The 27,211-nt window shown below is 39.0% G+C and overlaps 2 protein-coding genes across 4 annotated transcripts; one reads left to right on the forward strand and one right to left on the reverse strand.

The window, feature by feature from the left end:
- Positions 1 to 514: 514 nt before the first annotated feature.
- Positions 515 to 11,103, forward strand: LOC143026325 (uncharacterized). Of its 2 annotated transcripts, XM_076186521.1 has the most exons (6): positions 515 to 581; positions 1,351 to 1,547; positions 3,558 to 3,743; positions 5,206 to 5,419; positions 6,470 to 6,673; positions 8,200 to 11,103. In XM_076186521.1, exons 2-6 carry the CDS (start codon positions 1,458 to 1,460, stop codon positions 8,883 to 8,885), a joined length of 1,380 nt encoding a protein of 459 aa, XP_076042636.1. In that variant the 5' UTR covers positions 515 to 581; positions 1,351 to 1,457; the 3' UTR covers positions 8,886 to 11,103. The 2 variants fall into 2 exon arrangements, with proteins under 2 accessions (XP_076042636.1, XP_076042635.1); XM_076186520.1 differs by lacking the exon at positions 515 to 581 and having other exon boundaries at positions 1,144 to 1,547.
- Positions 11,104 to 14,820: 3,717 nt separating this feature from the next.
- On the reverse strand, positions 14,821 to 26,373 carry LOC143026326 (uncharacterized). 2 transcript variants are annotated; one of them, XM_076186524.1, is made up of 5 exons: positions 26,178 to 26,373; positions 20,991 to 21,130; positions 20,625 to 20,762; positions 18,810 to 19,053; positions 14,821 to 15,883 (listed from the first exon to the last, which is right to left on the reverse strand). In XM_076186524.1, exons 1-5 carry the CDS (start codon positions 26,299 to 26,301, stop codon positions 15,687 to 15,689), a joined length of 843 nt encoding a protein of 280 aa, XP_076042639.1. In that variant the 5' UTR covers positions 26,302 to 26,373; the 3' UTR covers positions 14,821 to 15,686. The 2 variants fall into 2 exon arrangements, with proteins under 2 accessions (XP_076042639.1, XP_076042638.1); XM_076186523.1 differs by having other exon boundaries at positions 18,810 to 19,077.
- Between the last annotated feature and the right edge of the window lie 838 nt (positions 26,374 to 27,211).

Genomic DNA, 27,211 nt, shown 5'->3' on the forward strand with positions numbered 1-27,211 from the left:
GATCAGTTGTCGGATTTTCACCCACAACTACACCTAGTTGTAGAATCCCCGCCCCCCAACTGATCAACTGTACTATCCACCCTAATTAAAACAGGGTAGGTTAGGTTAGGTCAGGTTGCGATACGTTAGGTTAGGTTAGGATAGGTTATGTATCATAAGCCATAATCAGCTGTAGAATGCTGTGTTAGGTTAGGTCAGGTCTGTTTAGGTTAGATTATGTATCACGAGCCAATGAACTGTAGAATGTCTACCCTAGCGACATTTAATAATATCGCCACTCAAAGTGCGTGAGGGGAGGGATCATACAATTGATCCATATATATATATATATATATATATATATATATATATATATATATATATATATATATATATATATATATATATATATATATATATATAGTCTGTGTGTGCAGACAACCTAATTTAATCACAAATTCGCTACCTTTTGTCCACAAGCTTGCTATTTCCCGTCTTTTTAATATAGCAAGTGGCAACCCTTAACTGAACAGCCAACGCGAAGTTCCTCCTGGTTACCACATACCTTTTACGGATGTGCTCTTGACTGCTCGGCGAATTACGTATGTACCATCCTTCGCCTCTCCTTCACTTCAGATATACTCTCGCTTGTGCACCAGCATATGTGTGTGTGTGTGAAAAGCGAATAGATGTAAAGAAATTGTTAATGAAACATTCATATTATTCTCTATATTTTTCAAGTTTACACAATCAAGCAGTTGTATTGGAATTATCATAATTTTTTTTTTATAAATTAGGTATCACAGAACTAGTAATATTAGGTCCGTAATGTTGACAGATTTGTTGGATCCTAGTCTGATTTATATAACTCAACGTAACAAATTTCTCTGCTTACATAATTTAGTAAGGAGGTTATGGATAAAAAATGGGAAGAAATGGAAAAAGTTGGAAGCAATAGCACCGGCCCTGAATACCAGTGCCGTGGTTTGATGGGAAGAATCAGTACCTTGGTAGTAAAAAACGATTCTTTTTTATCTACCAGATGAAATGAAATGTAAAGACTTTTGATAATGTGTACATATACTGTAAAATTACATCGTATTATATTCCTAATATTGTGTTATTTTTCAGTGTATACGGATTGTCAGATTAAATGCGACCGATAGAATACATGATTGCGCACCACAGAACGTTTTTGTTTTCTGACACTTCATATGAGGACGTACAAAACAAGAATTAATTCATTCAGTGTCGGAAATATACACGTGGTATTTGCCAATCAAATTATATTACAATTGCATGTTCTTAAATGCAAAATAGTATGTGTTATGATTTAGATACAAGTATATAATAATAGCTATTTGGCAACAGTCTTTCCGTTGGTTACACATCACCCAGAGAATTTGACAACAAGCAGTGCGACTGTCAGCTGTTGATATAACGTACATAGCTACTTCTGCTTCTCCTTCGCCGCAAGCATGACTAAAAACGACCTCAGAGACAAGCTGGATGGAGATGAGCTTGATCTTGCTCTCCTCAACCTTTCTGAAGTACCAGTGAAGGAAATAGTGAGTGTTTTTCCATTATAGAAAATAGTATGACAACTGAGGGTGAAGATTTTGACATCTTGCGGTTTATTACCGCAGTGTCAAAGTTTGAAGAAAAATAAATGTTAGGTTGTTATTTGATTACATGATACATATTAAGCGTATATATAAGTAATCGGATATTTTTGAATGGTGTCAAGAAGCACATGACAAGATGAAGTGAGAACTTGAGTGACTGGTTTGTGTGGTTTCGAAAACTACCGTTGATCATATTCCTCTGAATGCATTTCACTTGCTAAGAGACAGAGGTAGGGACAACATAGCAGAAATAGTTGGCAGTATTATAAGGGTTTTTTGTTGGTTGATATATCTCTTTGATATCTGAGTGACATGTCTTTAGGAATGATACTGTGTACACTGAAGATTTGCTAGTCACTGTATTTGTTTGAAGTGGTCACTTTTAGTATTTTTTGGTGACTGAAACAACTTATTTGTATAGTGTTCGTAAGTTGGAATTAAAGTAATTGGTTGAATCAAAGTGGCATTACTGATATATATTTCATCATAGTAAAATTACTTAACTTCTGCCTATTCTCTTGTAAGTTAGCTGGCATCATATATGGGTGACATGTTTTGAGTATTAGTTAATGTAAAAGGACAAAATGTCTGAGGAAAATAAGACTGAAGTAAAGTTTTATGGGAATCTGGAAAATTAAGATTCTATAGCTTTGTAGGAAAGCGATTGAGGACCACATAATGTATAAACATTCCCCAACTTTAGTAAGGGTAATTACTACTGTACATGGCTATACTATAAAGAGACAGGCTCTGCTTAATATTCAATTTCCCTAAATGTTGGTATTAATTATTATGTATGCTAAAGTGATTTTGAAGCTGATTCATATACTTTAGGTAACAAAGTGAAAGTTTATGAAAATGTGTGGATATTTTTTGTCACTTAAGATAATTCATTCAAATTTAGTTAAGACAGAAGCTTTCCAAAATTAAGTGAGATCTATAGATAAAACTGGCATTAGCTAAGACTAAATATTCTTGACATTGTGTTGGTGGCCGTGATAACTGCATCTTGTCATCAGTGAGCTTATGTTTTTTAAATTTCACGGGCATATCACGAGTCTCATTATGTCTGGTTGACTGTGGTATCTCTTCATATTACATCAGTTGACATTAGTGATAATTATGTAATTTTTATGGTGTCTTATTTTAATGCTAAGATTTCACTTTCTTTACTTTTAAAAACAGCTGTGCCTGTGGTACTATCATTTATCCAAATTCTTCAAATGAATTATTAATCCTCATTTATTTATTTTATCCAGTATATATATTAATTTTTTAGGGCTTTTCAAGATCGGCAGTCATAATATGCATATCAACCTTTGATCAGTTATCTATGATGCTGTACTTATGTTAGAATTTCATTTACTTAGACCATTTAAAAAAAATTAAGCTCGTATCCAGTTAGAAGAAAAAAACTAACATGTAACAATTCTGGCACCTTCTAGCACCTGAACAAGGGAGTTCATAACGGAAAAGTAAACCAGTCATACTGGTTGATCCTTTTTATTTTATTTTGGCAGCTGTCAGACTATATAATTTTCCTATAGTGCTCCCTTTTTAGTGAAGTTATATTTCGTCACAATTAACCCCCTTCCATGCGAGATGGCCCGTTTCTTCTTTATTCTAGCTACTGTGAAACTATTTTATTCATCTGCTTGGAACTTCTTTGGTAGCAAAGGAGTTATGTCAACAGTTACTACATAGTAGGAACTGTTTGTTTTCTGAGTTTGTAAGTGTTATATGTAACGGGCACAGAAATATTGAATGGCTTTAGGATTGGTGTAGGGCGGGCAAGGGAATATTGAATGGCTTTAGGATTTGTGTATACTTTCACTCTGCCATCCCTTATATAAAGGGAGAAAAACCCTTTTGTATATATAATATGTTTTTTAAAGTATTTTGACTTATCACTGAGCTCCATACAAAAGTCTAAAATTTATTTGTTCCCAACAGGCAGCCTTACCAAGAGCTGTTAAGATTGATCTGTCAAACAATCAGCTCTCCTCACTTCCACTCTCCTTCGCCAAACAACTTTCTCACATCACACGCCTTGAACTAGGAAGTAACAAGCTGACAGAGTTGCCATCAAACTTTGGGAACCTCAAGAACCTAAGGCATTTGGATTTGTACAATAACAAGGTAATTATTTATCATGTTCCTTTGAAGAAAATAGTGTAGAGAAAGCTTATATCAATGTTTTGCAGCAGATCATTCTTTAGAGTGATGTATGATAAGATTGGCTGTAAACTCCACTCTATTGTGAGGCAGATTTGTTGTAACTGGAGAGCTAAAAACAAAATATTTGTTTCATATTACCAATCTTTCGAGGGTATATGTACCTATCTAATTGTATTTACCCTATACTTGGATATTGACTGCATGGTATGATAGAAGCAATACTTTATGAACTGTTTTGGGGTGCCCATATGGACCACAACCATGTATCATTCTTCTATGTTAGAGTTTGAAATCTCTACTTGTAAAGGAATGATAATACTTCTTACTTTAGTTGTCCTATCTATGTGCTGTTCCTGGAACCTGTCCTTTACCACTCATGATCCTGCTCCTTGATCTCTGTGGAGGAGGAGGGGGATGGGGCGGAGATTCTGTTACTGGGCTTTCATGCATGTCATAAAAGATGACTAAAAGGAGGGAACTAGTGATCCCCCACTATTCATTTTTTTCCTACAAAAAGTCAGGGCATGAGAAGTTCTAGGAGGGCTCCAGGTATAACCTTAGTACCAGGGTCATTGATAATCCACCACAAATACAAAGGAAGTCCAAATCTACTTAAATAAACCAGAACAGTGAATCAAAAATAACAGATGCAGTCACAACACAGAGGACATAGAACACCTCTTACTACAATTCTCAACAGTAACAATACCTAGATGGGAGATATGAGCTTTAGTTAGTGCATACACTTCTGATAGTGACAAAAGAGAGGAGGAGAAAGATGCTTTTTTGGTTTATCTAAACAAGGGTGTAGAGTTCTTGGAGGAATATAAATGCAGTGATGTTGCGGTACAATAATGCTAGGGAGGGGGATGAGCCAATAAATCAGCATTTTCCAACCTAGGGTGCTAGCACCCTCTGGAGGTGCTGGGAAGAGGCACATACATACACTTTCCTTTATCCTTTTAGTAAAAAAAAATATATTGGGGGGTGCTGGATTGCGTAGACCTGACTACGGGGGTGCTAGGGTTGTTAAAGGATGGGAAACACTGCAGCAAAGGGTGTAGAAGGAAGGTTCAGGTTTGAGGTAAGAACTATAGTAGAGAGATGTTAGAAATATGTTTAGAAAGGGAGTTGAAGATGGGGAATATTGTGTTTAAGAAGAAAGACAAACATAAGAATATATAAGTATTGTAGGGAAGAATTGTTAAGCGGGTATTATTGGACTGTAGGGGTACCCAACATGAGGACTGGAAGACTTCTTTGTTACTGTTTTCATGGGAGTAATAATGTGGAAGTAAAGGTTTTAAATGCAGTGATTTCAAAGTAAGTTGTCATTGGAAGTATGTGGTGTGTGCAACTTTGGTTCAACACCATCTTCCCATCAGATTCAGCTACAAAACTAATAGCTTTTTGCCATTGTCAGCTTGAGGACCTGCCAGTAAGTCTCTGCCAGCTAACCAACCTGAGGTGGCTGGACGTCAAGAACAACCCACTCAATCCAAAACTGAAATCGGTGCTTGGAGACTGCCTAAACCAAAAAGAGTGTGAAATAGCCGCAAAGAACTTGATTGTGCATCTGAAGAAGGTTGAGAGTGAGTTGGAGAGGGAGAAGCAGAAGAAGCTCAAAGAGGAACGAGGTGAGTGATGAAGTGACAGTATTTTAGACAAACTTGATTGGAGTGTTAGAAATTGGATTAAACTATCATATGTTTTACAGGAAAAACAGAAATTAGTTAGTGATACTAGGTACAGTACTCTTTGAGGAACAAGTTAAGGGTCGAGTTGATTTAGCAGCAAATGAGAGGGAATTTAAACATGTATTGCTATGGTATATGTAATGGTAAATTCAGACGATTCCCAACTCCCAACATTTGTAGTGGTTAGGCCGTTAGGGGACACAAACCCCTGTGCATGTGGAATTTCCACAAATAGTTTCCAAGTCTTAGGCAAAGAAACAACCAGGAGAAGGAACCAAAATCAATTTGAACATTTCTAAGCAGTCAGAATCGTAAAAAAACAAAAAAATTAACACAATGTAATTGTACCACTGATGACAAAAATGTGAATATGTTTATCTGTAAATGTGGAACCTGCAAATGTCAGTGGTCACTTGTACAATACTTGAATGAAAAGAATAAAATTATATCATCTAAGGTATATCCTTAATCTGGAATTCTATGATTAATTAGTTGATCCAAATTAGTTTCTTTGTCTCTTCTGTACCTCTCTGTGATTTTATTTAACCCTTTGTTGCTGTGTGAATTTCCCTCAGCTGAGTAAAAATCACCTAAGTGCTGCTAGAATAAACAACTATATATACCAGCACATACAAAAAGTCATGTCAAGACTTACCCTCGCCCTATACCGATCACACACCCATCCAAAAATCCATTTACTACCCCTCTTATCTTGGCACCTCATAGATGAAGGGGAATCCCCATTGCCCCACTACACTCCTCAGGTCAGAGGCAGCACAGCAAGATGATACTTTCGAAGCATGGCCCAATGGCAGAGGAAGGGTTAAGTGTAATAGGTTCAAGGTCAAGGCTCTTGTTGTGGAAGGATTTACCTCGGACAAATAAAATTGTCTGGTGGCTGTTGCAGCTCGAAGGGTAATCTTAGAACTTTTGTAACTTAAGTTAGCTTTTGCTGATCGTTTATAAAGGCACATTTTATCTATTTTACAGACCGGGAAGCCATGAAGCATAGGCAAGAAGAGGAAGAAAAAGCTCGTAAACGTGCAGAAAAGAAAGCGGCGAAGGAAAGAAAGAAGGCAGAGGCACAGGCGCAGGCCAAACCCGTTGTTGTAAATGGAAGTGTAGCAGAGAAGGAGAAGAAGGTTGTCGAAGAGACCACAGTTGTTCCACAAAAAAAGGCAGCATCCAAGAAAAGTAAGAACGGTTACAAATGTACGATTTCCTAATGGGTCACTGTTAACCACTTCAGTACGAGTCAAATTCTCGCACGCAGCATTGGCTGTCATACAATTCATCACACTACTTGCATTATAAAATATAAAGTCACTGCTGTATTACTCTCTTTTTTATTCTGAGTAATAAAAAACCCAGAAAACGTGATCAGACCAATTCACAGAATCGGGGTAACTCGTGTACAACTAGAAAAAATATATATAATTAAGACGCCTATGCCGGCACCCTCATGACACCTACATAAGCGTCACTGTACTGAAGTGATTGACTTTGAGCCGCCACTTGTACTGAGAATACCTGGACAGTGGCTAACGATTGGTACCTGTATATAGAGGGAAAGTGGGGAATGTCTGTTGAGGAAGGAAGGGAGAACCCAAAAAATAGGGGTGAGTGGAGAATGGTTGTGTATGGATGATGCTGTGATGCATGGAAGGTTATGGGTGTGGGATGAGGGAGTATGTGTAAATGTTGTTTTGATGCAGCCAGAATGGATTTTTCCCTGTTTTTTTTTTGTTTTTTTTCCTTTCTTTCTTTCTTTCTGCACGAAGGGACAGAGAGGGAGGGTTGCCAATTAAATGAAGCTGCCTTGCTGTGGATGTGTTGTGTCTTGCTGCATTGCTTCTGACCCAGGGCAGTGGGTGAGATGCATGGATGACCCGCCATCCAGGAGGAGCTAAGGAAAGAGGGAGGGAGGGGGTGGTAAATGGGAGTGGAGTATGTGGGGGTGAAATGGGTGGGAGTGGAATTATGCTTTTTGACTTTGGCTACCTCCCTTTCTGGCATACATATATCAAAGGCTTTTTTCCCCTTTCAAGGGAGGTAGCCAAAGTCAACAGGCATAATTTCACTCTCACCCATTTCATCCCCATTTACCATCCCTCCCTCTCATCTTGGCTCCTCATGGATGACAGGTCATCCCTGCATCTCATCCATCACCCTGGGTTAGAAGCAATGCAGGAAGACACATCACATCCACAGGAAGGCTGGTTCATTTAATCAGCAACCCTCTCTGTCCCTTCTTGCAGTTGTATTGAAGTCGTTGAAAAATCCCTTGGGGAAGCATCAAAATATCATTCACACCAAACCACTCCCCACCCTCTCCTTTCCATGCATCACAGCATCATCCATACACAGCCATTCTCCACTCGTCGCTATCTTCTGCTTTTTCCTTTCCCTCCTCAACAGACATTCCCCTCTTGTTCAACACTCCTTTCATCCCATCCATCCATCCCATCCTCAATCATCCCCTCATGTTCACTCTATCCATCTCTGCCTTCCATGCTTCTTTTACCAATCTTTCTTCTTGTATATATATATATATATAAAACAGGGTAACTTTTTTTCTCTCTATTGTTGTCTTGACATCAGATTCTTGTTTCCTTGATTTTGTAGCATACTGTCCTTAATCATGGCGATATGTATGTGTTGTTAGAGAAACTGTACCAAAATATCTGTACACCACTTTTAATTATAACTTTACATTTCAGGTTCTATATCGTGCTTGGGCATCATGAATTGGATACTTTTTATCCTGCTGCTAGTTGGTTTGGGAGGCCTCATCTATGTTCACACTGAAGGAGATCTTTCAGTTGATGCATTGCTTGATGCAGTGCCTCGAATCATAAGCAATGGCGAGATACTTATTGAGGAAGTTGCTAATGCCCTATCATTTGAGACCTTGCAAGAAATTCCTTCACGATTTTACAATAATGTAATAATTGCTAATGCTGTTGCAGTCAATGAAGTCTTGATAGAATATGGTGTAGATCTTGTAGAATGGGGAAAGGTAATTTCAGAGTTCTTGTCCGAGGTGTGGCGTGCAACTTATGATATTACAACAGACGTTTACGAGTGGGCCAATGATAACTTGGACATTGAAAGTATAAAGAATGGGATCATGATGGGATTCACTTTCCTATATGAACAGCTACTTGTAGTCAAGGAAGAGCTAGGCAAAAATGAAGCATTTATGTCAGCCACGGAACCCATCCGTCATTACGGAGCGGTGATTGTCGAAACTGCCTCGGACGTCCTTGCTCCTGTTTGGGGGAGCATCTCCTGGATTTTTGTATATATTCAGGAAGAAGGACCTGGAATGCTGTCCGTCATCCAGGAACAAGCAACTTCAGTCTATACCAGCGCCAGGGACTCCATCCAGGAACTTGTCAAATAGAACAATCAGTTGTTGCCAAAATAATTGTAAAGTAAAAAAGTTGATTAGAATCACCAAGACTATTTTAAATATCTGTTAGTAAAAACTAAAATTGTCTTTCAGCCAAGTAAAGAGAGAATTTTGAGAGTTGCTTTTGGGATGCAGATTAAATTATCGGTGTTTCTCCGGTGGGATATGCCTACAAAATATTGTAGAATTGGTATATCAAAAATACTGGTAAGTCACAATGTGGTTATAATATAAAGGTATATTTGAGCTGCCAGGATATATGAAATGGACACACACACACATCTGGAACAAACTGTACAAAACAATAGTGTGCAAAAACTATACGCAAATTCAAGAGCAAACTAGACACTGCAAGATACAAAGATGGGACACCACAAGCATAGCTCCCCTTCCCGTAAGATACAAATAGGTAAATACAATTAGGTAAAATAAACACACACACACACACATTGCTTGCTAATTTATTGGCGAGTGCTGAGGGTTTCCAGTGAAACACAAATCCAAGATTAATCCTGGCTCAAAATTTGAAAGCTTCACAAACACAAGGTGTTACTCATTCTTCTGAGCAAAGGGATGGGATGAGTGTGTAAGAGTCACAGCATTGTCCATAGATCAGTCTGTACATGAGCTCCAACATCATATAAGGAGGGTAATAGCTGTTGATCATGAGTCTGTCATGTAATCCAAGACTATTGTGAATCACACACATATACGCTTGCTCACAGCTTGAAAAGCTTCCACTAATACTACAAGCTGTTACTATCCCCCTTGAGCAAAGGGAATATGTGTATAGTGAGTAAGATCACAGTATTATCCAGAAATTGGACTACAAGCCTTGAGTTGCCATCTAGGAGCGTAATAGCTGTCAATCACAAGTCCAGCACATGATCAGACTATGGTGAATCACACGCACACTCGTATAGCCAGTGCATGAATGATGTTAAATCTAATATTTATAAATTTTCAGAAGAAACTTAATTCTAAAGTCGGTTGTGGGTACCAGAAAGTTGTCACTGAATATGTCGAATATTTTGTATCATTATAGATTTCAAACAGTATTACAATGTCTGATGTCGCACCTCTTTTTGATAAAAGCTTAAAGTATTTCAAACCTATGTGAATATACATTGGGTGTCTCAGTACTTTGGGAGTTCTTCATATTCAGGATGATGTTGGAATAAAGATGGAGTTATCACACTTATTGTATATGTGGAATGGTAACTGTGGGTGTTTGATGGTGCATTGGTGAGGGATTATTGTACCTGATGCTTTTCTTCAAATGTAATCAAGGTGCCTGACAAGGTGCCACTTTTAATGATTCATTGAGTGCCAGGTCTAGATGCCTAAATAGGCATCAGTCTTGTTTAACAGTGCCGAATATTGTAGACAAGGCCTGTATCCTTCAGCGTTTGGTATGTGTGGACCAAGCCGCATGTAATGGAGAAGGGCATAAGAGTCATTTGCACTTTTGTCCATTGGCTGTCCTGGTTCTTATCAGTGCACAGCCTAGATTCATAGCTTTATCCTTTTTGATTTGCTTAACAGCATTTGAAATGGACAAAAGTACAGATTTTGATGCATATATGTTGTGGTTGATTCCAATTGTAATTGTATCTCCATCATTGCTTGATATTGCGGAGATGTTTGTGTAGGAACTTCAGGGGCCAAGAACTATCAGTGCCTGTGGATGGGTGGACAGTTGGATCAACCTGGAGACCTTTCAGTGTATGTCTGTGTGACATACGAGTTAAAAATGGGCAATAGTATTTCCTTTGCGTTTTGGTTTCAGTTGTAACTGCTTTCAAGTTGAAAGTGTGCAAACCTATGGCAAATTTCCTATTGTCAGGGAAATTATTGTACATACTCTAGTAATAAGTGAATGGAATCTCGCTACTCTAGGCAAGCCAGCTTTGTAACAAGCCACAAGAGTGTGAGAAAGTTTAAGGAGACAAATGCTCCCATGATCATCCATCTAACCTTTAAACCTACCTTGATGAAACTACACAAGCATCTTTGCAATGGATTTTGTTATTGTTAGCTATGTGGCTATAATAGTCTTTGTTTCAATAAATTATGCAAGCGTCATGGCTGACTGTGCTGTACAAAGGAATTTTGTAGCCAAAGTATTAACATTTGTTACTAAATACTGTTATTTACTATTTGGATCTGGCTACTGCCACATGGAATATTTAATAACAGTGGTTGCATCCTTGTCATTTTCTTTTATCCTTACATTGAGCAGGCTTGAAATTAAAAGCCCAGAAACAAAGCCAGAAGCCTGGAGCCATGTATCCCATTGATATAGTGATGTACCTCAAGCTGAATGAAGTTATTTGGCATTAACCAGTAAAAAAAAAAATGTATACTAAAGTCAATCACTAGCACCGACTTGGACAGCAGAAAGGAAACATTACAATCAGCAAGATGAACACAAACGATTTAGAAACTATAAAATGGAGCATTGAGAGTGATAATGAAATGCACCAAAGCCACCCCTATTGGACACCTACATAGAGAAACAAGTGCTCCCCATGAAACAACATATGAAAATGACAGGAACTCAATTCAAAGCCAGAACCCTAAACAACACGCACTTTTCACAAGTACCACCAACAGAACATAAAAACTACACCAGCAGTATACTAAAATATCTATAACACCCTAATTGTGCTCAGGACACCATCCTGCATTACGGCAGTACATACATACTATCCCTGGCCACAGACTGCTCAAGATGCAACCACTACACAGACCTTGTTCTACAATGCCCCACACAAACAATCCCCAAACAACAATACAATAAAACTTCCCTAAGTGACTTGTGGTTCCACCCAGAGACCGTTGCCATTTTACTGAAGGCAATGGAATGATTGATCACCTGGAGTTTCAATAAGTGGAAAACCCACAGCTCCACAGTAGTTGGCAGTGGTCCTCAGAACCTCCTTTAAATCTTTCTGGGAAGAATCTTTGGACCGCTATTTGTGTAGTCAGTGTGGGACCATTTCCATGTCACTAGCTTAGTTGTAGGAAGAGCAGAAAATTTCCCAGCTGTCAGCCCTCCATGTGTGAATAATTTTTTTTTTTTTTTTTTTTTTTTTTTAATATAGCTGAATTCAATAGAGATCTTAGGCCCAGTCTGGAGATGTTGGCTCCTCGGATCCACTTCCTGATGGGTTTTAAAAATGGGTAGCTTTGATGTCCATCTTGAAGGACCACTGAGGTACCAGTCACTGGTTCCTCCAGAGGCCATATGGTGATGGATAAATATGCATACCAAGGGCTTTCTCCCTTACCAGGCAGGTAGCCAAAGTCAAAAGGCATAAATTCACTCCCATCCACCACCCCTCCCTCCCTTCCATTTTGGCTCCTCATGAATGGATAAATAAAAATGCTAATAAAACAAGGAGAGCTGGGGTTGAAAAGATGGCAGAAAGGGCTGATGAAAGAGTATTGGGCTATTTTGGACACATGGAAAGAATGAGTGAAGAATGATTGGTAAAATAGATGTGAGATGCAGAGGCGGAGGGAGTGAACATGAGGGGATGAACGAGGATGGGGTGAAAGGGGTGTTGAGCAAGAGGGAAATGTCTTTTGGGCAAGGCAGGAGATGAGTGTGGAGAATAGCTGTATATAAATATACTATGATGCAAGGAAGAGAGTGGTTATGCATGAATAATATTTTGATGTAGCCCAAAGGGATTTCTCCCCATCTCTTCTTCTGCACGAGGGGACAGAGAGAGGGGTTGCTGATTAAATGTAGCAGCCTTGCTGTATTGCTTCTGACCCAGGGCAGTGGGTGGGATACAGGGATGACCCATCATCCATGAGGAACTAAAATGAGTGGGAAGAAATAGTGGTGGATGGGAGTGGGTACTTGGCTACCCCCCTTGTAAGGGGGAAAAGCCCTTGTTATATACATACTTATACAAAGGGTTCTTTCCCCCTTACAAGGGAGGTAGCTAAAGTCAAAAGGCATAATTCCACTCCCACCCATTTCATCCCAACCCACTTCACTCCCATTTACCACCTCTCCCTCCTTCCCTCTTATCTTGGCTCCTCTTGGATGATGGTCATTGCTGCATCTTGCCCATTGCCCTGGGTCAGAAGCAATGCAGCAAGACACAGCACATCCACAGTAAGGCTACTTCATTTAATCAGTGACCCTCCTTCTCTGTTCCTTCATACAAAAAAAAAAAAAAAAAAAAATGGGGAGAAACCCATCCAAGTTGCGTCAAAATATTATTCACACATAACCACTCCCATCCATTACAGCATCATCCATACACAACCATTCTCCACTCACCCCTATCTTCTGTTCTCCCTTCCTTCCTCAACAGGCACCTCACTCCTTCTCAATGATCCTTTTACCCCATTCATCCATCTTGTCCTTGGTTGCTGCCTCTTGTTCATTACATCCACTTCTGCCTTCCACACTTCTTTTACTAATCTCTCTTCACTTGTTCTTTCCATGTATCCAAACCATCCTGATACTTTTACATCAGCCCTACCTCCCAACTCCTTTTCCACCCCTGCTCTCTTCCTCACCTCGTTTCTCATTCTAACTAGCCTTGTAACCCCTACCATACTTCTCGGACATTTCATCTCAAACACATTTAAACTCTTATGCTCCATGTTTCTGCTGCTTACAGTGCTGTCAGCACATAACCCCTTTATATAATCTCTTAGTATCCATTCCCAAATGTCTATTTCTCATTACACTTTTTAATCACCCAAGGCATTTACTTGCTTCTCCCAATCTATAATTTATCTCCTCCTCCACTGCTCCCTTTCCCACCACATGCAATCACAAGTATCTAAAGCTATCCACCTCCTCCAGCCTCTCCTTTAATACTCACTTCCAAATTGCTGCCATCCTCTCCCCTTGTACATCTCATCACCTTACTTTTACCCACATTTGCCTTCAACTTTCTCCTCTTGCACACCTTGCCAAACTCTGTCACTAACTTCCTTAATCCCTCCTCTGATCCTGCTACAAGTGCAATGTCATCAGCAAATAAAAGCCAATTTATCTCCCATTTTTCTCTATTTTTTTTTAAACCATCTCCAATCCCCTGCCCATTACCCTAGCCTTTACCTCCCACACCACCCCATCCACATGTAGTCAAGTGAGCAAAGATGATATAAAAGTCCACCAGAGGTGCAGATTGAACTGTTTGTGTGCTCAGAGATTGGATTATAAAATTCTGGCTCAGAAGTCAAGCACTGGAGTATCAAGGGCGATTCAGTGCTGTAAAAACTAAAAGGTCAATGTAAGGTCAAAGGTGATGATACTACAAATTAAAATTAGAAACGCAATGATTCATATGAGATGGTAATGTTTGATGAGCTTTAAAAATTTGGTTAGGAGGGCTATATTACAGATATCATCAAGCAACTCCTTCATAGATTTGCCTGTGATTGCACTTTCTTGCTGCTCACAATGGTAACAAATGCATTCTGTTAAAATGTGTTGCATGGTGATGGGAGTTTGACATGTGCAACAGAACGGAGCCCACCGCTCATCGCCACTTTTCATCAAGAAACTGCGTTAGATATGCATGTCCAGTTCGCATTCTAGTTAGTAGTGCTCTCCCTCCTATTTGGGTGTGCTCAGAGAGAGCATGGATATCATCTGCATATGTATATATATTTTCAATAGCATCTAGATTCTGCCTGAAAATCTGGATATTCATCTGGGCTATGTGTAAATATCCAAGGCCTTGAAAGCATCAAGATTATTTGATATCTGAGATATAAGTACAGACTGATTTCACTGTCTTACCTCTTTTTATCTCCAGTCACCTCTTCCAGTTCTATTGGTTCCTCATGTTTCAACTTTGCCATAATATTCTCCACTTTTCCATTAATTTGTGCCCATTCTATTCTCTTTCTATTCTCACTCCACTAAGGAAAAATAAAAAAGAAATTTGACTGTTACTTTATTTATAAATTTTTGTTTGCATGAGAAAGATGAGCCTACAAATCCAAACACACAAGTATTGTGGGAGAATTCCTGTAGTTAGTTACTAACTGAAGTGTAATATACACATACATATACCAAGGGCTCTTTCATCCTTATAAGGGAGGTAGCCAAAGTCAAAAGGCATAAATTCACTCAAACCCATTTCATCCCTACATATTCTGCTCCCATTCACCACCCCTCCTTCCCTCTTTTCTTGGCTCCTCCTGGATGATGGGTCATCCCTGCATCCTGACCACTGCCCTGGGTCAAAAGCAATGCAGCAAGACAGCACATCCACAGCAAGGCCACTTCATTTCATCAGTGACCCCTTATGCAGAAAAAGAGATGGGGGGGAGAAATACTTTTGGGCTGCATCAAAATATCATTCACACATACTCCCTAACCTCCAATCCTCCCCCACCCACTCCCTGCCATGAATCACAAGATTATCCATACACAACCATTCTCCACTCGCCCCCATCTTCTGTCTTCTCCCTTCCTTCCTCAACAGACATCTCCCTCTTTCCCCATCTATCCATCTCATCCTTGGTCATCCCCTCATGTTCACTCCATCCACACTTCTTTTAATAATCTTTCCTCACTCATTCTTTCCATGAGTCCAAACCATCCCAATGTAATACATACATCTGATTTATTCTTTATTATTAGGTTTGAGTAAATAAATACAACTTTCATATTTCTAAGCATTTGAACTATGACTTACAATCTTATCCTTACTTTACCCATTCATTGCTTCATCTGAAATATTATATTGAAATTCTTTATATAAAGTGACACTGAAACATCACTATAAAAAAGTCCTAACTGAACTACGAGGCATCAATATCATCCTCTTCACGTTTGCGTTTGACTCCAAACATGGACTGCTGATCCACCTCCACTTTGGTGGTCACCGTTCCAGGGGTACCAGCTACACCTACTGCTCCCGCACTAGCACCAACTGCAGTGCCACCTGTGGACACCTGAATCTTAGGGGTGTTCCCACCTGACAGAACAGATCCAGGTGCTGAATAAAGGTAAAAAAATGTAAGTAATTTGTCCACTGAGATAAGAATAGGGTTCAGGAGAGGGATAGTACAAGGAATTCTTATAAATCCATGCTTTCCCAACGTACTAATCAAAACAAATATACATACATACATATACCAAGGCTTTTTCCCCTTCCAAGGGAGGTAGCCAAAAAGGGAAAGGCATAAAAACACTCCCACCCATTTCATCCCTAAATACACTCCACACCCCCTCCCACCCTTCCTCTCATCTGAGCACCTCCTGGATGACGGGTCATCCCTGCACCCTGCCCACCGCCCTGGGTCAGAAGCAGTGTCGCAAGACACAGTACATCCACAGCAAGGCCGCTTCATTTAATCGGCGACCCCCCCTCTCCGTCCCCCTTTGCATATAAGGAGAGGACGGGGAGAAATCCCTTCGGGCTGCGTCAAAATTTACTCACACATACTACCCCACCCCCCACCCCCCCCCGCCCATTCCTCCTCATGCAGTCACAACATCATCCATATACAACCATTCTCCACTCACCTCTGTCTTCCGTCCTCTCCCTTCCTTCCTCAACAGACATTCCCCTCTTCCCCAAAGCCCCCTTCACCCCATCCATCCACCTCATCCTAGGACGTCCCCTCATGTTCACTCCCTCCACATCTGCCTTCCATACCTCTTTTACTAGTCTTTCTTCACTCATTCTTTCCATGTGTCCAAACCATCCTAATATTCTTTCATCAACCCTATCTCCCAAATCCTTTTTCACCCCTGTTCTCCTCCTCACCTCCTCATTTCTCACTCTATCTAGCCTAGTAACCCCCACCATACTTCTCAGACACCTCATCTCAAACACATTCAAACTCCTTCTCTCTTCTTCTCTTATGTTCCACGTTTCTGCCCCATACAATGCTGTTGGCACAATCACTCCTTCATACAGTCTCCTCTTCGCATCCATTCCCAAATGTCTATTTCTCATTACACTCTTTAAACCACCAAGGCATTTACTCGCTTCTCTCAATCTACATTCTACCTCCACCTTCACTCCACCTTTTCCTGCTACACTTGCACCCAAGTATCTAAAACTATCCACTTCCTCCAGTCGCTCTCCCTTAATGTTCACTTCCAGTCTACTGCCACTTTCACCCCTTGTACATCTCATCACCTTACTTTTACCCACATTTATCTTTAGCTTTCTTCTATCACATACTCTCCCAAACTCTGCCACCAGCTTCCTCAATCCCTCCTCTGACCCTGCCACAAGCGCAGTGTCGTCTGCAAACAACAGCTGGCTCACCTCCCACTTTTCTCCATTTTCTTTAACCATCTCCAATCCCTGACTCACTACCCTAGCATTCACCTCTCGCACCACCCCATCCATGTATAAGTTGAACAGCCAGGGCGACATAACACATCCTTGACGAAGTCCCACCTTTACTTCAAACCACTCACTCTCTCCATTTCCAATCCTAACACATGCTCTACTACTCACATAAAAACTCTTGACAGCTCCCAAAAGCTTTCCTCCTATCCCATAAATCTGCATAACCTCCCACAGTGCCTTTCTGTCTACCCTATCATAAGCCTTTTCCAGATCCATAAAAGCCCAAAAAACATCCTTCCCCTTTCCTATAGCTTTCTCACATATCTGTCTTACCACAAAGATCTGATCTACACAACCTCTACCCGTCCTAAATCCACACTGTTCCTCACCAATTACTCCTTCTGTTCCTCTCCTAATCCTCTCAATTAAGATTCTCCCATAAGCCTTCCCTACTACACTCAACAGGCTAATCCCTCTGAAATTACTACATTCACACTTGTCCCCTTTTCCCTTGTAAAGAGGAACTATACAGGCACTACTCCAGTCCTCCGGTACTCTACCCTCTCTCCAGCAAACATTAAATAATCTCACCAACCAGTCCACCATCACTGAACCTCCCTTTTTCAGACATTCTGCATGACATCCATCCAGACCAGGTGCCTTACCTGCTTTCATCATCTTTACAACTGCCTTCACCTCATCCTTCCTTATTTCTCCTCCATTCTCCTCACTCATCACTCTCATTTTCTTCGTATTTCCCACTGCAGCTATCTTTCCCTCCCTATCCTCCTTCACATTCAGCAACTCCCTAAAATATTCTGCCCATCTTCCCCTCACTGCCATCTCTTCCATTATCAACTCTCCATCTGTACCTTTTACCTTTTCTTCCCTACTTGATTCACCTCCTCTTCCTCTCTTAATTTCTTTCCAAAACATCTTTTTATTACTTTCAAAATTTTCTGTCATACTCCTACCCCATTTCACATCTGCTCTCCTCTTTGCCTCCTTTACCTTTTGCTTTACTTCTCTTTTCTTTTCTTTGTACGTCTCATATGACTCCCCTGTCCTCTTTTGTAACCAATCTGTGAATGCTCGCTTCTTCTCTTCTACAACCTTCTTTGTTTCCTCATCCCACCATTCACTACCCTTTCTTCTATTTCCTCCTGTCCTTCTTGTTCCACACACCATCCTTGCACACTTTAAGACTCCCTCCTTGAACCATCCCCATTCCTCCTCCACACCCATCTCTGCTCTATCCTTAACTCCCTCCCACTCCTGGTATAATATCTCTATATTACATCTCTATAATAGCTGCTAAAACTATTTCACCATTTTATCAGCCTGAATAAATTCTTTCTAGATTGACTCTTAACCCATCTCCTTTGCATAAAGTATTCTGATGATATTGTTGCTCAAGATGTGCAAGTTAAATAAATGGTTGTAAAATTACAAGCAAAGAGAGAACCAAGAATGCTGCACTGCAAGCACAGTTAGACTTGTTGATTTCAATGAGCATATACAGTTCTCTAAATTACCTCACAGTGCAAAGCAATATATTTTTAACATCTTTTAAGCTTTAGAGACAGAAACTTATTGAAGGACTATAACATCATACCTGGTCCTGGAGTGACCTTAAAGACAGGCCTATTAACACTGACAATCTTCTGTGTGGGTCCCGCTGAAATAGCTGTTGCAGGTTTTTGCACTAGAGTAACATTCTGTGTGTTGCCGGTCTTGCTTGTAACCATGGAGATGGCTGGCTTAATGGAAGAAGCTGCTATCTTGACCCCTCCAGCACTGCCACTGCTAATGCTGAAGCGGTTTGCCCCTCCTGATATAGTAGATATGTTGCTTGATTTCTGTAAAGACATGTTGCTCGATTTCTGTAATCAAGAAGTATACATGTTCTTGTTATGAGCTGTAGTTTACTAGTGTTTCTATTCCTGCGAATAATGCCATGCCACTGAGGCAGTTCCGCAGACAATGCTCTCCAGTAAGGATGAGAAGAGAAGAGTGGCAGTCAAGAAGATTTTGGATACAAGACTTGAGAGAATCTGGGCATGATGAATCAGTTGGTGACAATTCCTTCAGGGTCAGAAAGATTCCTGGAATCAATCTAGATGACAAGACCCTCACTGATCTCATAGATCTGGATAACATCCAGGCTGGCAGTGAACCTCCTCTCACCTGCAGCCTCACTAATGCTCAAGTCCGAGCTTTCCTGGACAACCCTGCCAGGCTCTCACACACCCAGAGAATAGAGCGTTGTGTGCAGCAAGTGAGTGAGGCCAGCAGTCACGTGTACAGCCAGGAGATGAGGAAAGGTTACATCCAACTCAGGTGGTCAGCAAGGAGGTGATGAGTAGGAACAGAAGCAAGAAAGACATGTTCTCTATGATGAGCAGCAACAGGATTGTAGTAGTAAAACCGGTTATTGTATTTCATTATTTTGTTTTCTAAAGGAATATTAAATATATCAGTTGTATTACAATCATTCATTTTACTATTATGGATTTATTTTCATCCTATGAAATTAATCTGATGCATTTACTTTACTCTAAGTTAGCTATTTAGTGATGTTGGTAAAAGGCCAAGTATTGAATTTTCATAGAATTTCAAGTTAAAATTTACCTAGCACAATTTTTTTTTTCAAATTTGAAGATATCACATGTTTCTGCACATAAATCTACATAATTTATTCTATTCTATGAGCTGATTAAGAAAAAAAAAAAAAAAAAAAAAAAATAATAATAATAATAATAATAAAATTGCCATCCTATGACATGCCCTAATGCATAAGGTTCATGTGTACAGTTAAGATTAAAAAAAGGTTTCTTCAATGAACCCAAAAAGATATTTTCCAAAATTAATCCAATGTACAATAAATTCTTTTACACACTGGAATAAATGCCTACTCTGTGTGTGAACTAATATACAGAGTTGGGTGAATCTACCTGTATACCATTAGGTTCATGTGTATAGGAAAGATAAAAAATGTTCCTTCAATTAATCCAAAAAGGTATTTTCCAAAATTAAGCTAATGTACAATAAACTCTTTTACACACTGGAATAATGCCTACTCTTTGTGTGAACTAATATAAAGAGTTGGGCGAATCTACCTGTATAGCAAGGGCTTCTTCCCCCTCATAAGGAAGGTAGCCAAGGCATGCACCATCCACCACCCATTGTTTCCTTCTCATCTTAGCTACTGGTGGATGAAGGGTCATCCATGTCTCTTGCCCACTGTCTGGGTCAGAAGTAATGCAGCAAGACAGTGCATCTATAGCAGGGGTGCTACATTTGCAAGGCAATATAGCCTAAAGAGTCCTTGACTGTTCTATAATTTTTTTTTTTTTTTGAGTGGAGACAGGAAGTGGGTATTATAATAAAGATTTAAAAAAAAGAAAAAAAAAAAACTCTGAATACTTACTCGTACTTTGCGACTTGGTTTGAGGCGATAATTACATGCGGATAAGCAGTATCGGTCGGGTGGAAGCCGAATTCCACACTGAGGCTTGATTGGAGGTAAAGGGTTTGCATTACGAGTTCTGGCAAGGTCCAACAATAACTGAAACAAGAAAATCAGATATTCATCTCCAAGTCTGGTGCAAAGAGAACCCTCAGTCATACATGTTTGAACAAACTAAGTCTGTAAAAAAAATTGCGAGTCACAAAGAAACTTGAACAATAATTCTACTATCCTTTACTCTAAACCTACAAAACTATTTACAGGATAAAAGAAGAGAAAGACTTCCTATTTCAACTTAAAATTAAAGTTGTACCCATGCTGACTTACATCCCTTGGAGGTGGTGTGGTAAAGGATTTTTCCATCTGCATATGCACGGCCAACTTCACATCATCCAGTTCGATTGCTTTAGCTTTCTTAGCGTAATTTGAATATACTCGTGCATCATCAAGAATTTGTGAAATGTAACCTGGAAAACAAACAAGTCCCAGTTTTAATGCTAGCTCATTTGGTGACAAACTAACACTAATAACAGCAGAAATGCAGAATTTGCATGCTTTACCTAACTGGGTTCTATTCTAGTATCATACAAACCCATTTTTCACTTCTTTATTGCATTTCAAAGCTATTTTTCTATGGAAATGTTACATTAGGTTAGGGTGAGATAGATTACATCAGGTTTGAAGCTACCTTAATATAGGCTTAATGTAAGTCTCATGTTAAATATCCATGTTTGCATAAAACTGGAATTTGATCCTTAACTACAGCATACAGGAAATTAGCTGTCATACTAATTACAGACAACTGCCGGACAACTACTGTCAACTCCAATGATATTCATTGTTTTTAATTAATATTGGCATGAATAAATTCTGTGCCATATTCTACTGTGTCTGAAATTTTTATACCATTTGGCCACATATCAAGATAATCAAGTAGTGATACACTACCGACAACTCAGAGCTCGACATGAGCTTCAAGACACCATGAACTGCATCGTAGCTCAAGCTGTCAGTCAAGTCAGCATATCCAGGGCATATCTTGATATTCATGCAGCCAAATGCTTTAAAAATTACATGATACAATAAATATAGCACAAATGATTTGTGGCAATTTCAACTAAACACAATGAAATTGTCTGGGTTGCTAATATGTGCCAATAAATAGTACAACATGGAAATTAGCTATGCTTAAAGGGTCCCACCTCATTCCTTCTTTGTCTATCACAACTAGCCTTAAAACTGTTTATGGTCATGAATTGGGCTACATCATCTCCTAGGGCACTGTTTCCCAGCCCTGGGGTTGCGACCCCAAGTGGGGTCACTAAGCGTTTTTCCTGGGGTCACCAAGACATCTTGTATGCTAAATTTTTTTGTTGCAAAATGATGTGAATTCAATACAATAACCATGATGATGTTAACTTTGTCTTTTATAACCTTACATTACCTTTCTTACACATATATTTATTATACTTGTCTCCTACCTTTTACAGTCAACAACTAGTCATATATATTAATGCATATACATATAGATTTGTAGATCACCTGAAAAAAGGTTGGGAAACATTGTTCTAGGGTATTCCAATTGATGCATTTTACAAGGAAAGATTTTTTAACCCTCTTCATGAACATGGTTTTCTTAAATCTGTTCCCATGTACTTATAGTCCCCTTCTGTCTCAAAGCAAGAGATCTTTTGACATTTTTATCCACTCATTGACCTGAACACTGCACTTGATTCACTTCTTTCTCTTGACTGTAGGTCCAGTGTTTCTAGTTTCTCTTTGTACAGTTTAGTTGCATGGCTGGGTATCAATTTGGTTGTTGCTTATTAAAAAAGAAGTTTCGTTCTCACAGGAGTCTTCTGGAAGAGGCCAAACTCTGGACTTTAAACTGAATAAGTGGTGGTGGTGGTATCAGTTTGAATAAAATTATTTTATTGAATTTTAGCTTTATATTTATATAATAAATCTTGTTTATTCCATGCTTTATCTTCATTACACTCAATTCATTAACTGACTTTGAGTCTTATCACATCCTGGGGTAATGCATTCCAATTATTTACCACTCAATTACAAAATGAGTTCTTTTTATTCAACCTTGATCTATTCCTCCAGTAGGTGCTCAGATAAGGGGGAGGGGTGTGGAGTGTATTCAGGGATGGAATGGGTGGAAATGATTTTATGCCTTTTCCTTTTTGGCTACCTCCCTTGTAAGGGGGAAAAAGCCTTGGTATATGTATGTATATGTATGTATGATCTATTCCTCCTTATTTTCATACTATGTCCTATGGTTCTGCCATTTTTCCATAGTACAAAAATATATTGATATACTTCCAGATCATACACTCCAGTTAGGATCTTAAATTTTTCAACCTTCCCACCTCGTGCCCATCTATACAATAGTGTAGGTGGTCTCAGTTTCTTCAATCTCTCTTCATACCGTATATACTCGTCTATAGGTCGAAATCTTAAGGAAATTTTCTTAGGCCAAAACCTAGAGGTCGACCTATACCCAAGTAATAATCTTGTTAGGTTGAAATCCAGACATGACAAGAAAGGCTAGGAAGAACTCTTACCTTTTCTTTAGGTTCAGAAATCAAAATATTTACCTACTAGTTACTACCAGTAAACAATGGGGACATAAAATACAAGATACGTACCAAAACATGTGAAATTCCTTCTAGATACAGTAACCCCATACTGTGGTTTTACCTGTTTGTTAAAATTCTTAGCACAGGCGAGCTTATTATATCATGTATACTATTATAGTACCCATAGTTGTTTAAAAAATAATAAAATGCTGTGATATTCTCAAATTTAGGTATTTTTTTAGTTTTGACCATGGGTGCAATATAGCAATAGAAAATTAATTATTAATTTTGTAAATTAAAATGTATCAACGTAATATGCAATTTTGTGGGCGGAAGTGAAAATAGAAAATACCTTGCTACAAGCAAATATGCTAATGAACGAAGTCGGTAGCATAGGATCAGGATGCCATCTTGTCATCTGTTAATTGACGGCCTCGGTACTTCCGACAGAACCTCGCCAGGTACATTTTCTTGAAGGAATATTATGGAGTGGAGATACATGCATTCCTTCAAGCTGCAAGAACTTTGTATACCCCACAAGCTGAGAGAGTGGTTGAAAAGCCCGCCAACGTCTCTCACAACGATGACAAGGACGAGCCGGATGACATTTAATTTGCAGGTAATAATTTATTAAAACACAGGTTAGGTTAGGATAGACAAATTGATCATCCTTTCATTTCTTCGACGTCGGCATCTATCATAACAAACATGGCGTACCATTCGTCCGACACGACTTCGTTACTTACGAAATCTGTTTTAGCACCTTTTTATGTTTTTTATTTCCACTCACAAAATTGCATATTACGTTGATACATTATAATTTACAAAATTAATAATTAAATTTTTATTGCTATATTGTGCCCATGGTCGAAACTAAAAATTTACCCAAATTTAGCTTTAGTAAGTAAAGTAAGTAAACTAAGTAAGTATATGGTATATATTATTGTTACCATTACCAAAACAATGCATGGATTTCACCATCACGAAAAAAAACTGTTCAGTATTACCAACTTGTTACTGTTACAGTGACACATGGTATAATCCTAAATATTTTAACTAAAATCCACCAAAATTGTTTTCCTTGCTGTTGTCATCTTCACCACCAAACAGCTCCTCCCACTCACTTCTGTGTAGAGTATTGTCATACGGATCAACTTCATCAGCCATAGGAACATCAACATCATCTTCCTCCTCCACATTATCATTAGCCTGATCTTCCGTTTTGGAACGCACATTACTCCATTTATTAGTTTTCTCCACCCAAAAACCCCGATTTCCCACACGTCCCCCCAGATCGTTCGGAAGATGTAGGCATAAGTGCATAAATTCAATACTTAATTACTTCAAAAGTACGCATTTGCGACAGAAATTATCATGATGTACACCATCGTTCATATCACAACATAACTAGGTAGGTCAAACACCACCAGAGGCGCCACCGTCGATGAGGAGCCCAATAGCGCGTCATTTTATGCGCACGCCATGCAAACGGCCAAATTTACATACCGCCGGATATTTCATTCATACAAATGTTATACGAGTGTATTTACTACGATCGTAGTAAATTTCAAACAATTACATCATCAGTTACATGTCAGTACATAAAAACATAAGATAAACATGGCGGCTTGCATTCAGCAGTAAATCGAAAATTGGTTTATGTTTCAGCGTCAAAAATGAGCTAAATAAATTCAGAGTGAGGACAACTAACCAGAAATAACGAAAACTACAAGTCTCGCGAATTATTCTTATACCGAAATAAAGGCAGCGTAATACGGTAGAGCTGAGAAATCGGTGGTACTAATTAGTTTTTTATTCTATCGGGTCGGATTATCGGATAACAACATCAACATCCATCCCGCCATCTTATCAAACTTCACTCTATTAAGTTTCTTACTATTATGTTATTAGTGTAATAGACTTATAGTTGAATTATTTGAACTATTTTCTTTAAAATGTGTGATTTTCATGTAATTTGATCAGAGAAGTTACGTTTTTATCCTCCGTAATATTACGGACCACAGCTACGATTCGTCCTGCCCGCTATGATCACTGGTGGTATGGATCAAACTACACTATTAAGTTTGTTACTATTGTGCTATTAGTGTAATAGCTTGCATATAGTTGAATTATTCAAACTATTTTCTTTAAAATGTGTGATTTTAATGTAATTTGACGGTATTCGTAACTGTGGTGGGTAATTTTGCAAAGGATAGAAACGTAATTCTATGATCAAATTACATGGAAATCACACATCTTATAGAAAATAGGTCAAATAATGCAACCATATATTAAATTTTTATATAAAATTGTGCCTGTCAGTACAAACCGTCATTGTTTACGTTTGATCGGCGCTTGGTCAGACCGCACATTTCGGCCCGATTATCTGGGAAAAAATAGGCCCGATTTCATTCCATTCAAAATGCAATATCTCGAGAACTAGGACAGCTAGATGGGTAATTCAAATTGCATTATACTCATAGCGACTTTTTACATCCCATGAGAACTACTTCAGCTCAAATATCAGGAATTCCATTTCCATGTTGACCTAGCTAACATAACATTTCTCACCAGAAACACATAAGCCACATATCAAATTCTATGGTTGGGTGAAACTATAAATTGTCCGTGTGCACTTCTAAAAAAAAATTACCCTCTAATTTTGTACTCCACTAACATGATCAAATTGGAGATTTTTAGGCCTGTGGCTCATCACCACACACATTTCCCCTAACTAACCTGCTTGGTATCCTCAGATTTTTCAGTAATACTGTAAATTATACATACAAACTTTAGTAAGAACTGTACTAATGTTAAAAAATATAAATAAATTAATAAATCAATCCGAACAGGCTCTTCGATGGGAAGTGAAAAATACACAGGAAGAGTGGGCATGCAAACCAGCAGCACCAAAGTCCAAACTTACGGTATGTAAACTCCAGCATCTGGTTGATAACCCCAGGTTCATATTCAGTGATACCCATATCTTTCAATATGGCGCTCATTACTTGAGCTTCTTTAGGTAGGGAAGGTTTAGTATCTTTTGCCATCCTTGTTTACAACTTCGCCGACCTCCACACACAATTCCCAAACTTACTCCAGCGATACTCAAAACAACTGACGTCACAACAAGTGTTGCAAATGCGGCTGATTAAAATGCGCTAAAACAGTGTAAAATCCATTAGAAGTTCCCCAAGTACATTTATTTTTCTTTTAACTTGAATATAATGTTATGCAAAAGTTGTTTCACCCATATACATACATGTATACATACGTACATACATTGATTGATTTGGTTTAACGTTACAAACTCCCTCCTATTGGGAGGCTAGGACGGTGTTCCTTGCAGTGGAATTTGTAGCGTGGAATTTAATGAACCATGCCCTTGGTTCAACATACATAACTACATACAGTACGTGTATACTTGTATATATGTATACATACATACATACATACATACATACATACATGCATACATACATACCGTACATACAGTGGCAAAGTTTCCGGCCGCCACTAAGGCGAATCCTGCTCAGGGCTGAAATAATTTCAGTATCGCTGAGCTGCGAGTCGTTACTCCAACTCTTGTGGGCGGAGAGGTGAGCATGTGTGCGTGCGTATAAGGTCACAGCATTACTCCTAGATCGGTTATACATGAGCTCTCAGCTCTCTTCCGGGAGGTAAATAGCTATCGATCACGAGTCCAACACGTGATCCAAAACCATGGTGAATCATACACACACACACATATAAATATATATATATATATATATATATATATATATATATATATATATATATATATTTTCAACCACATTAACTTTTTACTTTTAATTCCATGTCATCACGAACGAGACTGACAATGCGCTCGTCGGAGACATATACGGAAACTGATACGAAGCGAAGCCAAGGGCTCGAACCTCAGCTACAGATGTATCAGTAACAGTGACTAACCACTGC

This window comes from Oratosquilla oratoria, chromosome 6 (assembly GCF_046742065.1).
Source record: "Oratosquilla oratoria isolate Oo_2021 chromosome 6, ASM4674206v1, whole genome shotgun sequence".
NCBI lineage: Eukaryota > Metazoa > Arthropoda > Malacostraca > Stomatopoda > Squillidae > Oratosquilla > Oratosquilla oratoria.

What these genes read in the sequence shown, in the direction of transcription:
- LOC143026326 (XM_076186523.1), bottom strand. Translation starts at nt 26,301, where the DNA reads ATGGCAAAAGATACTAAACCTTCCCTACCTAAAGAAGCTCAAGTAATG. An exon ending in GATGCTGGAGTTTACATACC is followed by an intron (nt 21,131 to 26,177) that starts GTAAGTTTGGAC and finishes TTTGTTTTCCAG; the next exon opens with GTTACATTTCACAAATTCTT. An exon ending in TAAGGTCACTCCAGGACCAG is followed by an intron (nt 15,884 to 18,809) that starts GTATGATGTTAT and finishes ACCTTTATTCAG; the next exon opens with CACCTGGATCTGTTCTGTCA.
- LOC143026325 (XM_076186521.1), top strand. Translation starts at nt 1,458, where the DNA reads ATGACTAAAAACGACCTCAGAGACAAGCTGGATGGAGATGAGCTTGAT. An exon ending in AAGTACCAGTGAAGGAAATA is followed by an intron (nt 1,548 to 3,557) that starts GTGAGTGTTTTT and finishes TGTTCCCAACAG; the next exon opens with GCAGCCTTACCAAGAGCTGT. An exon ending in GAAGCTCAAAGAGGAACGAG is followed by an intron (nt 5,420 to 6,469) that starts GTGAGTGATGAA and finishes TCTATTTTACAG; the next exon opens with ACCGGGAAGCCATGAAGCAT.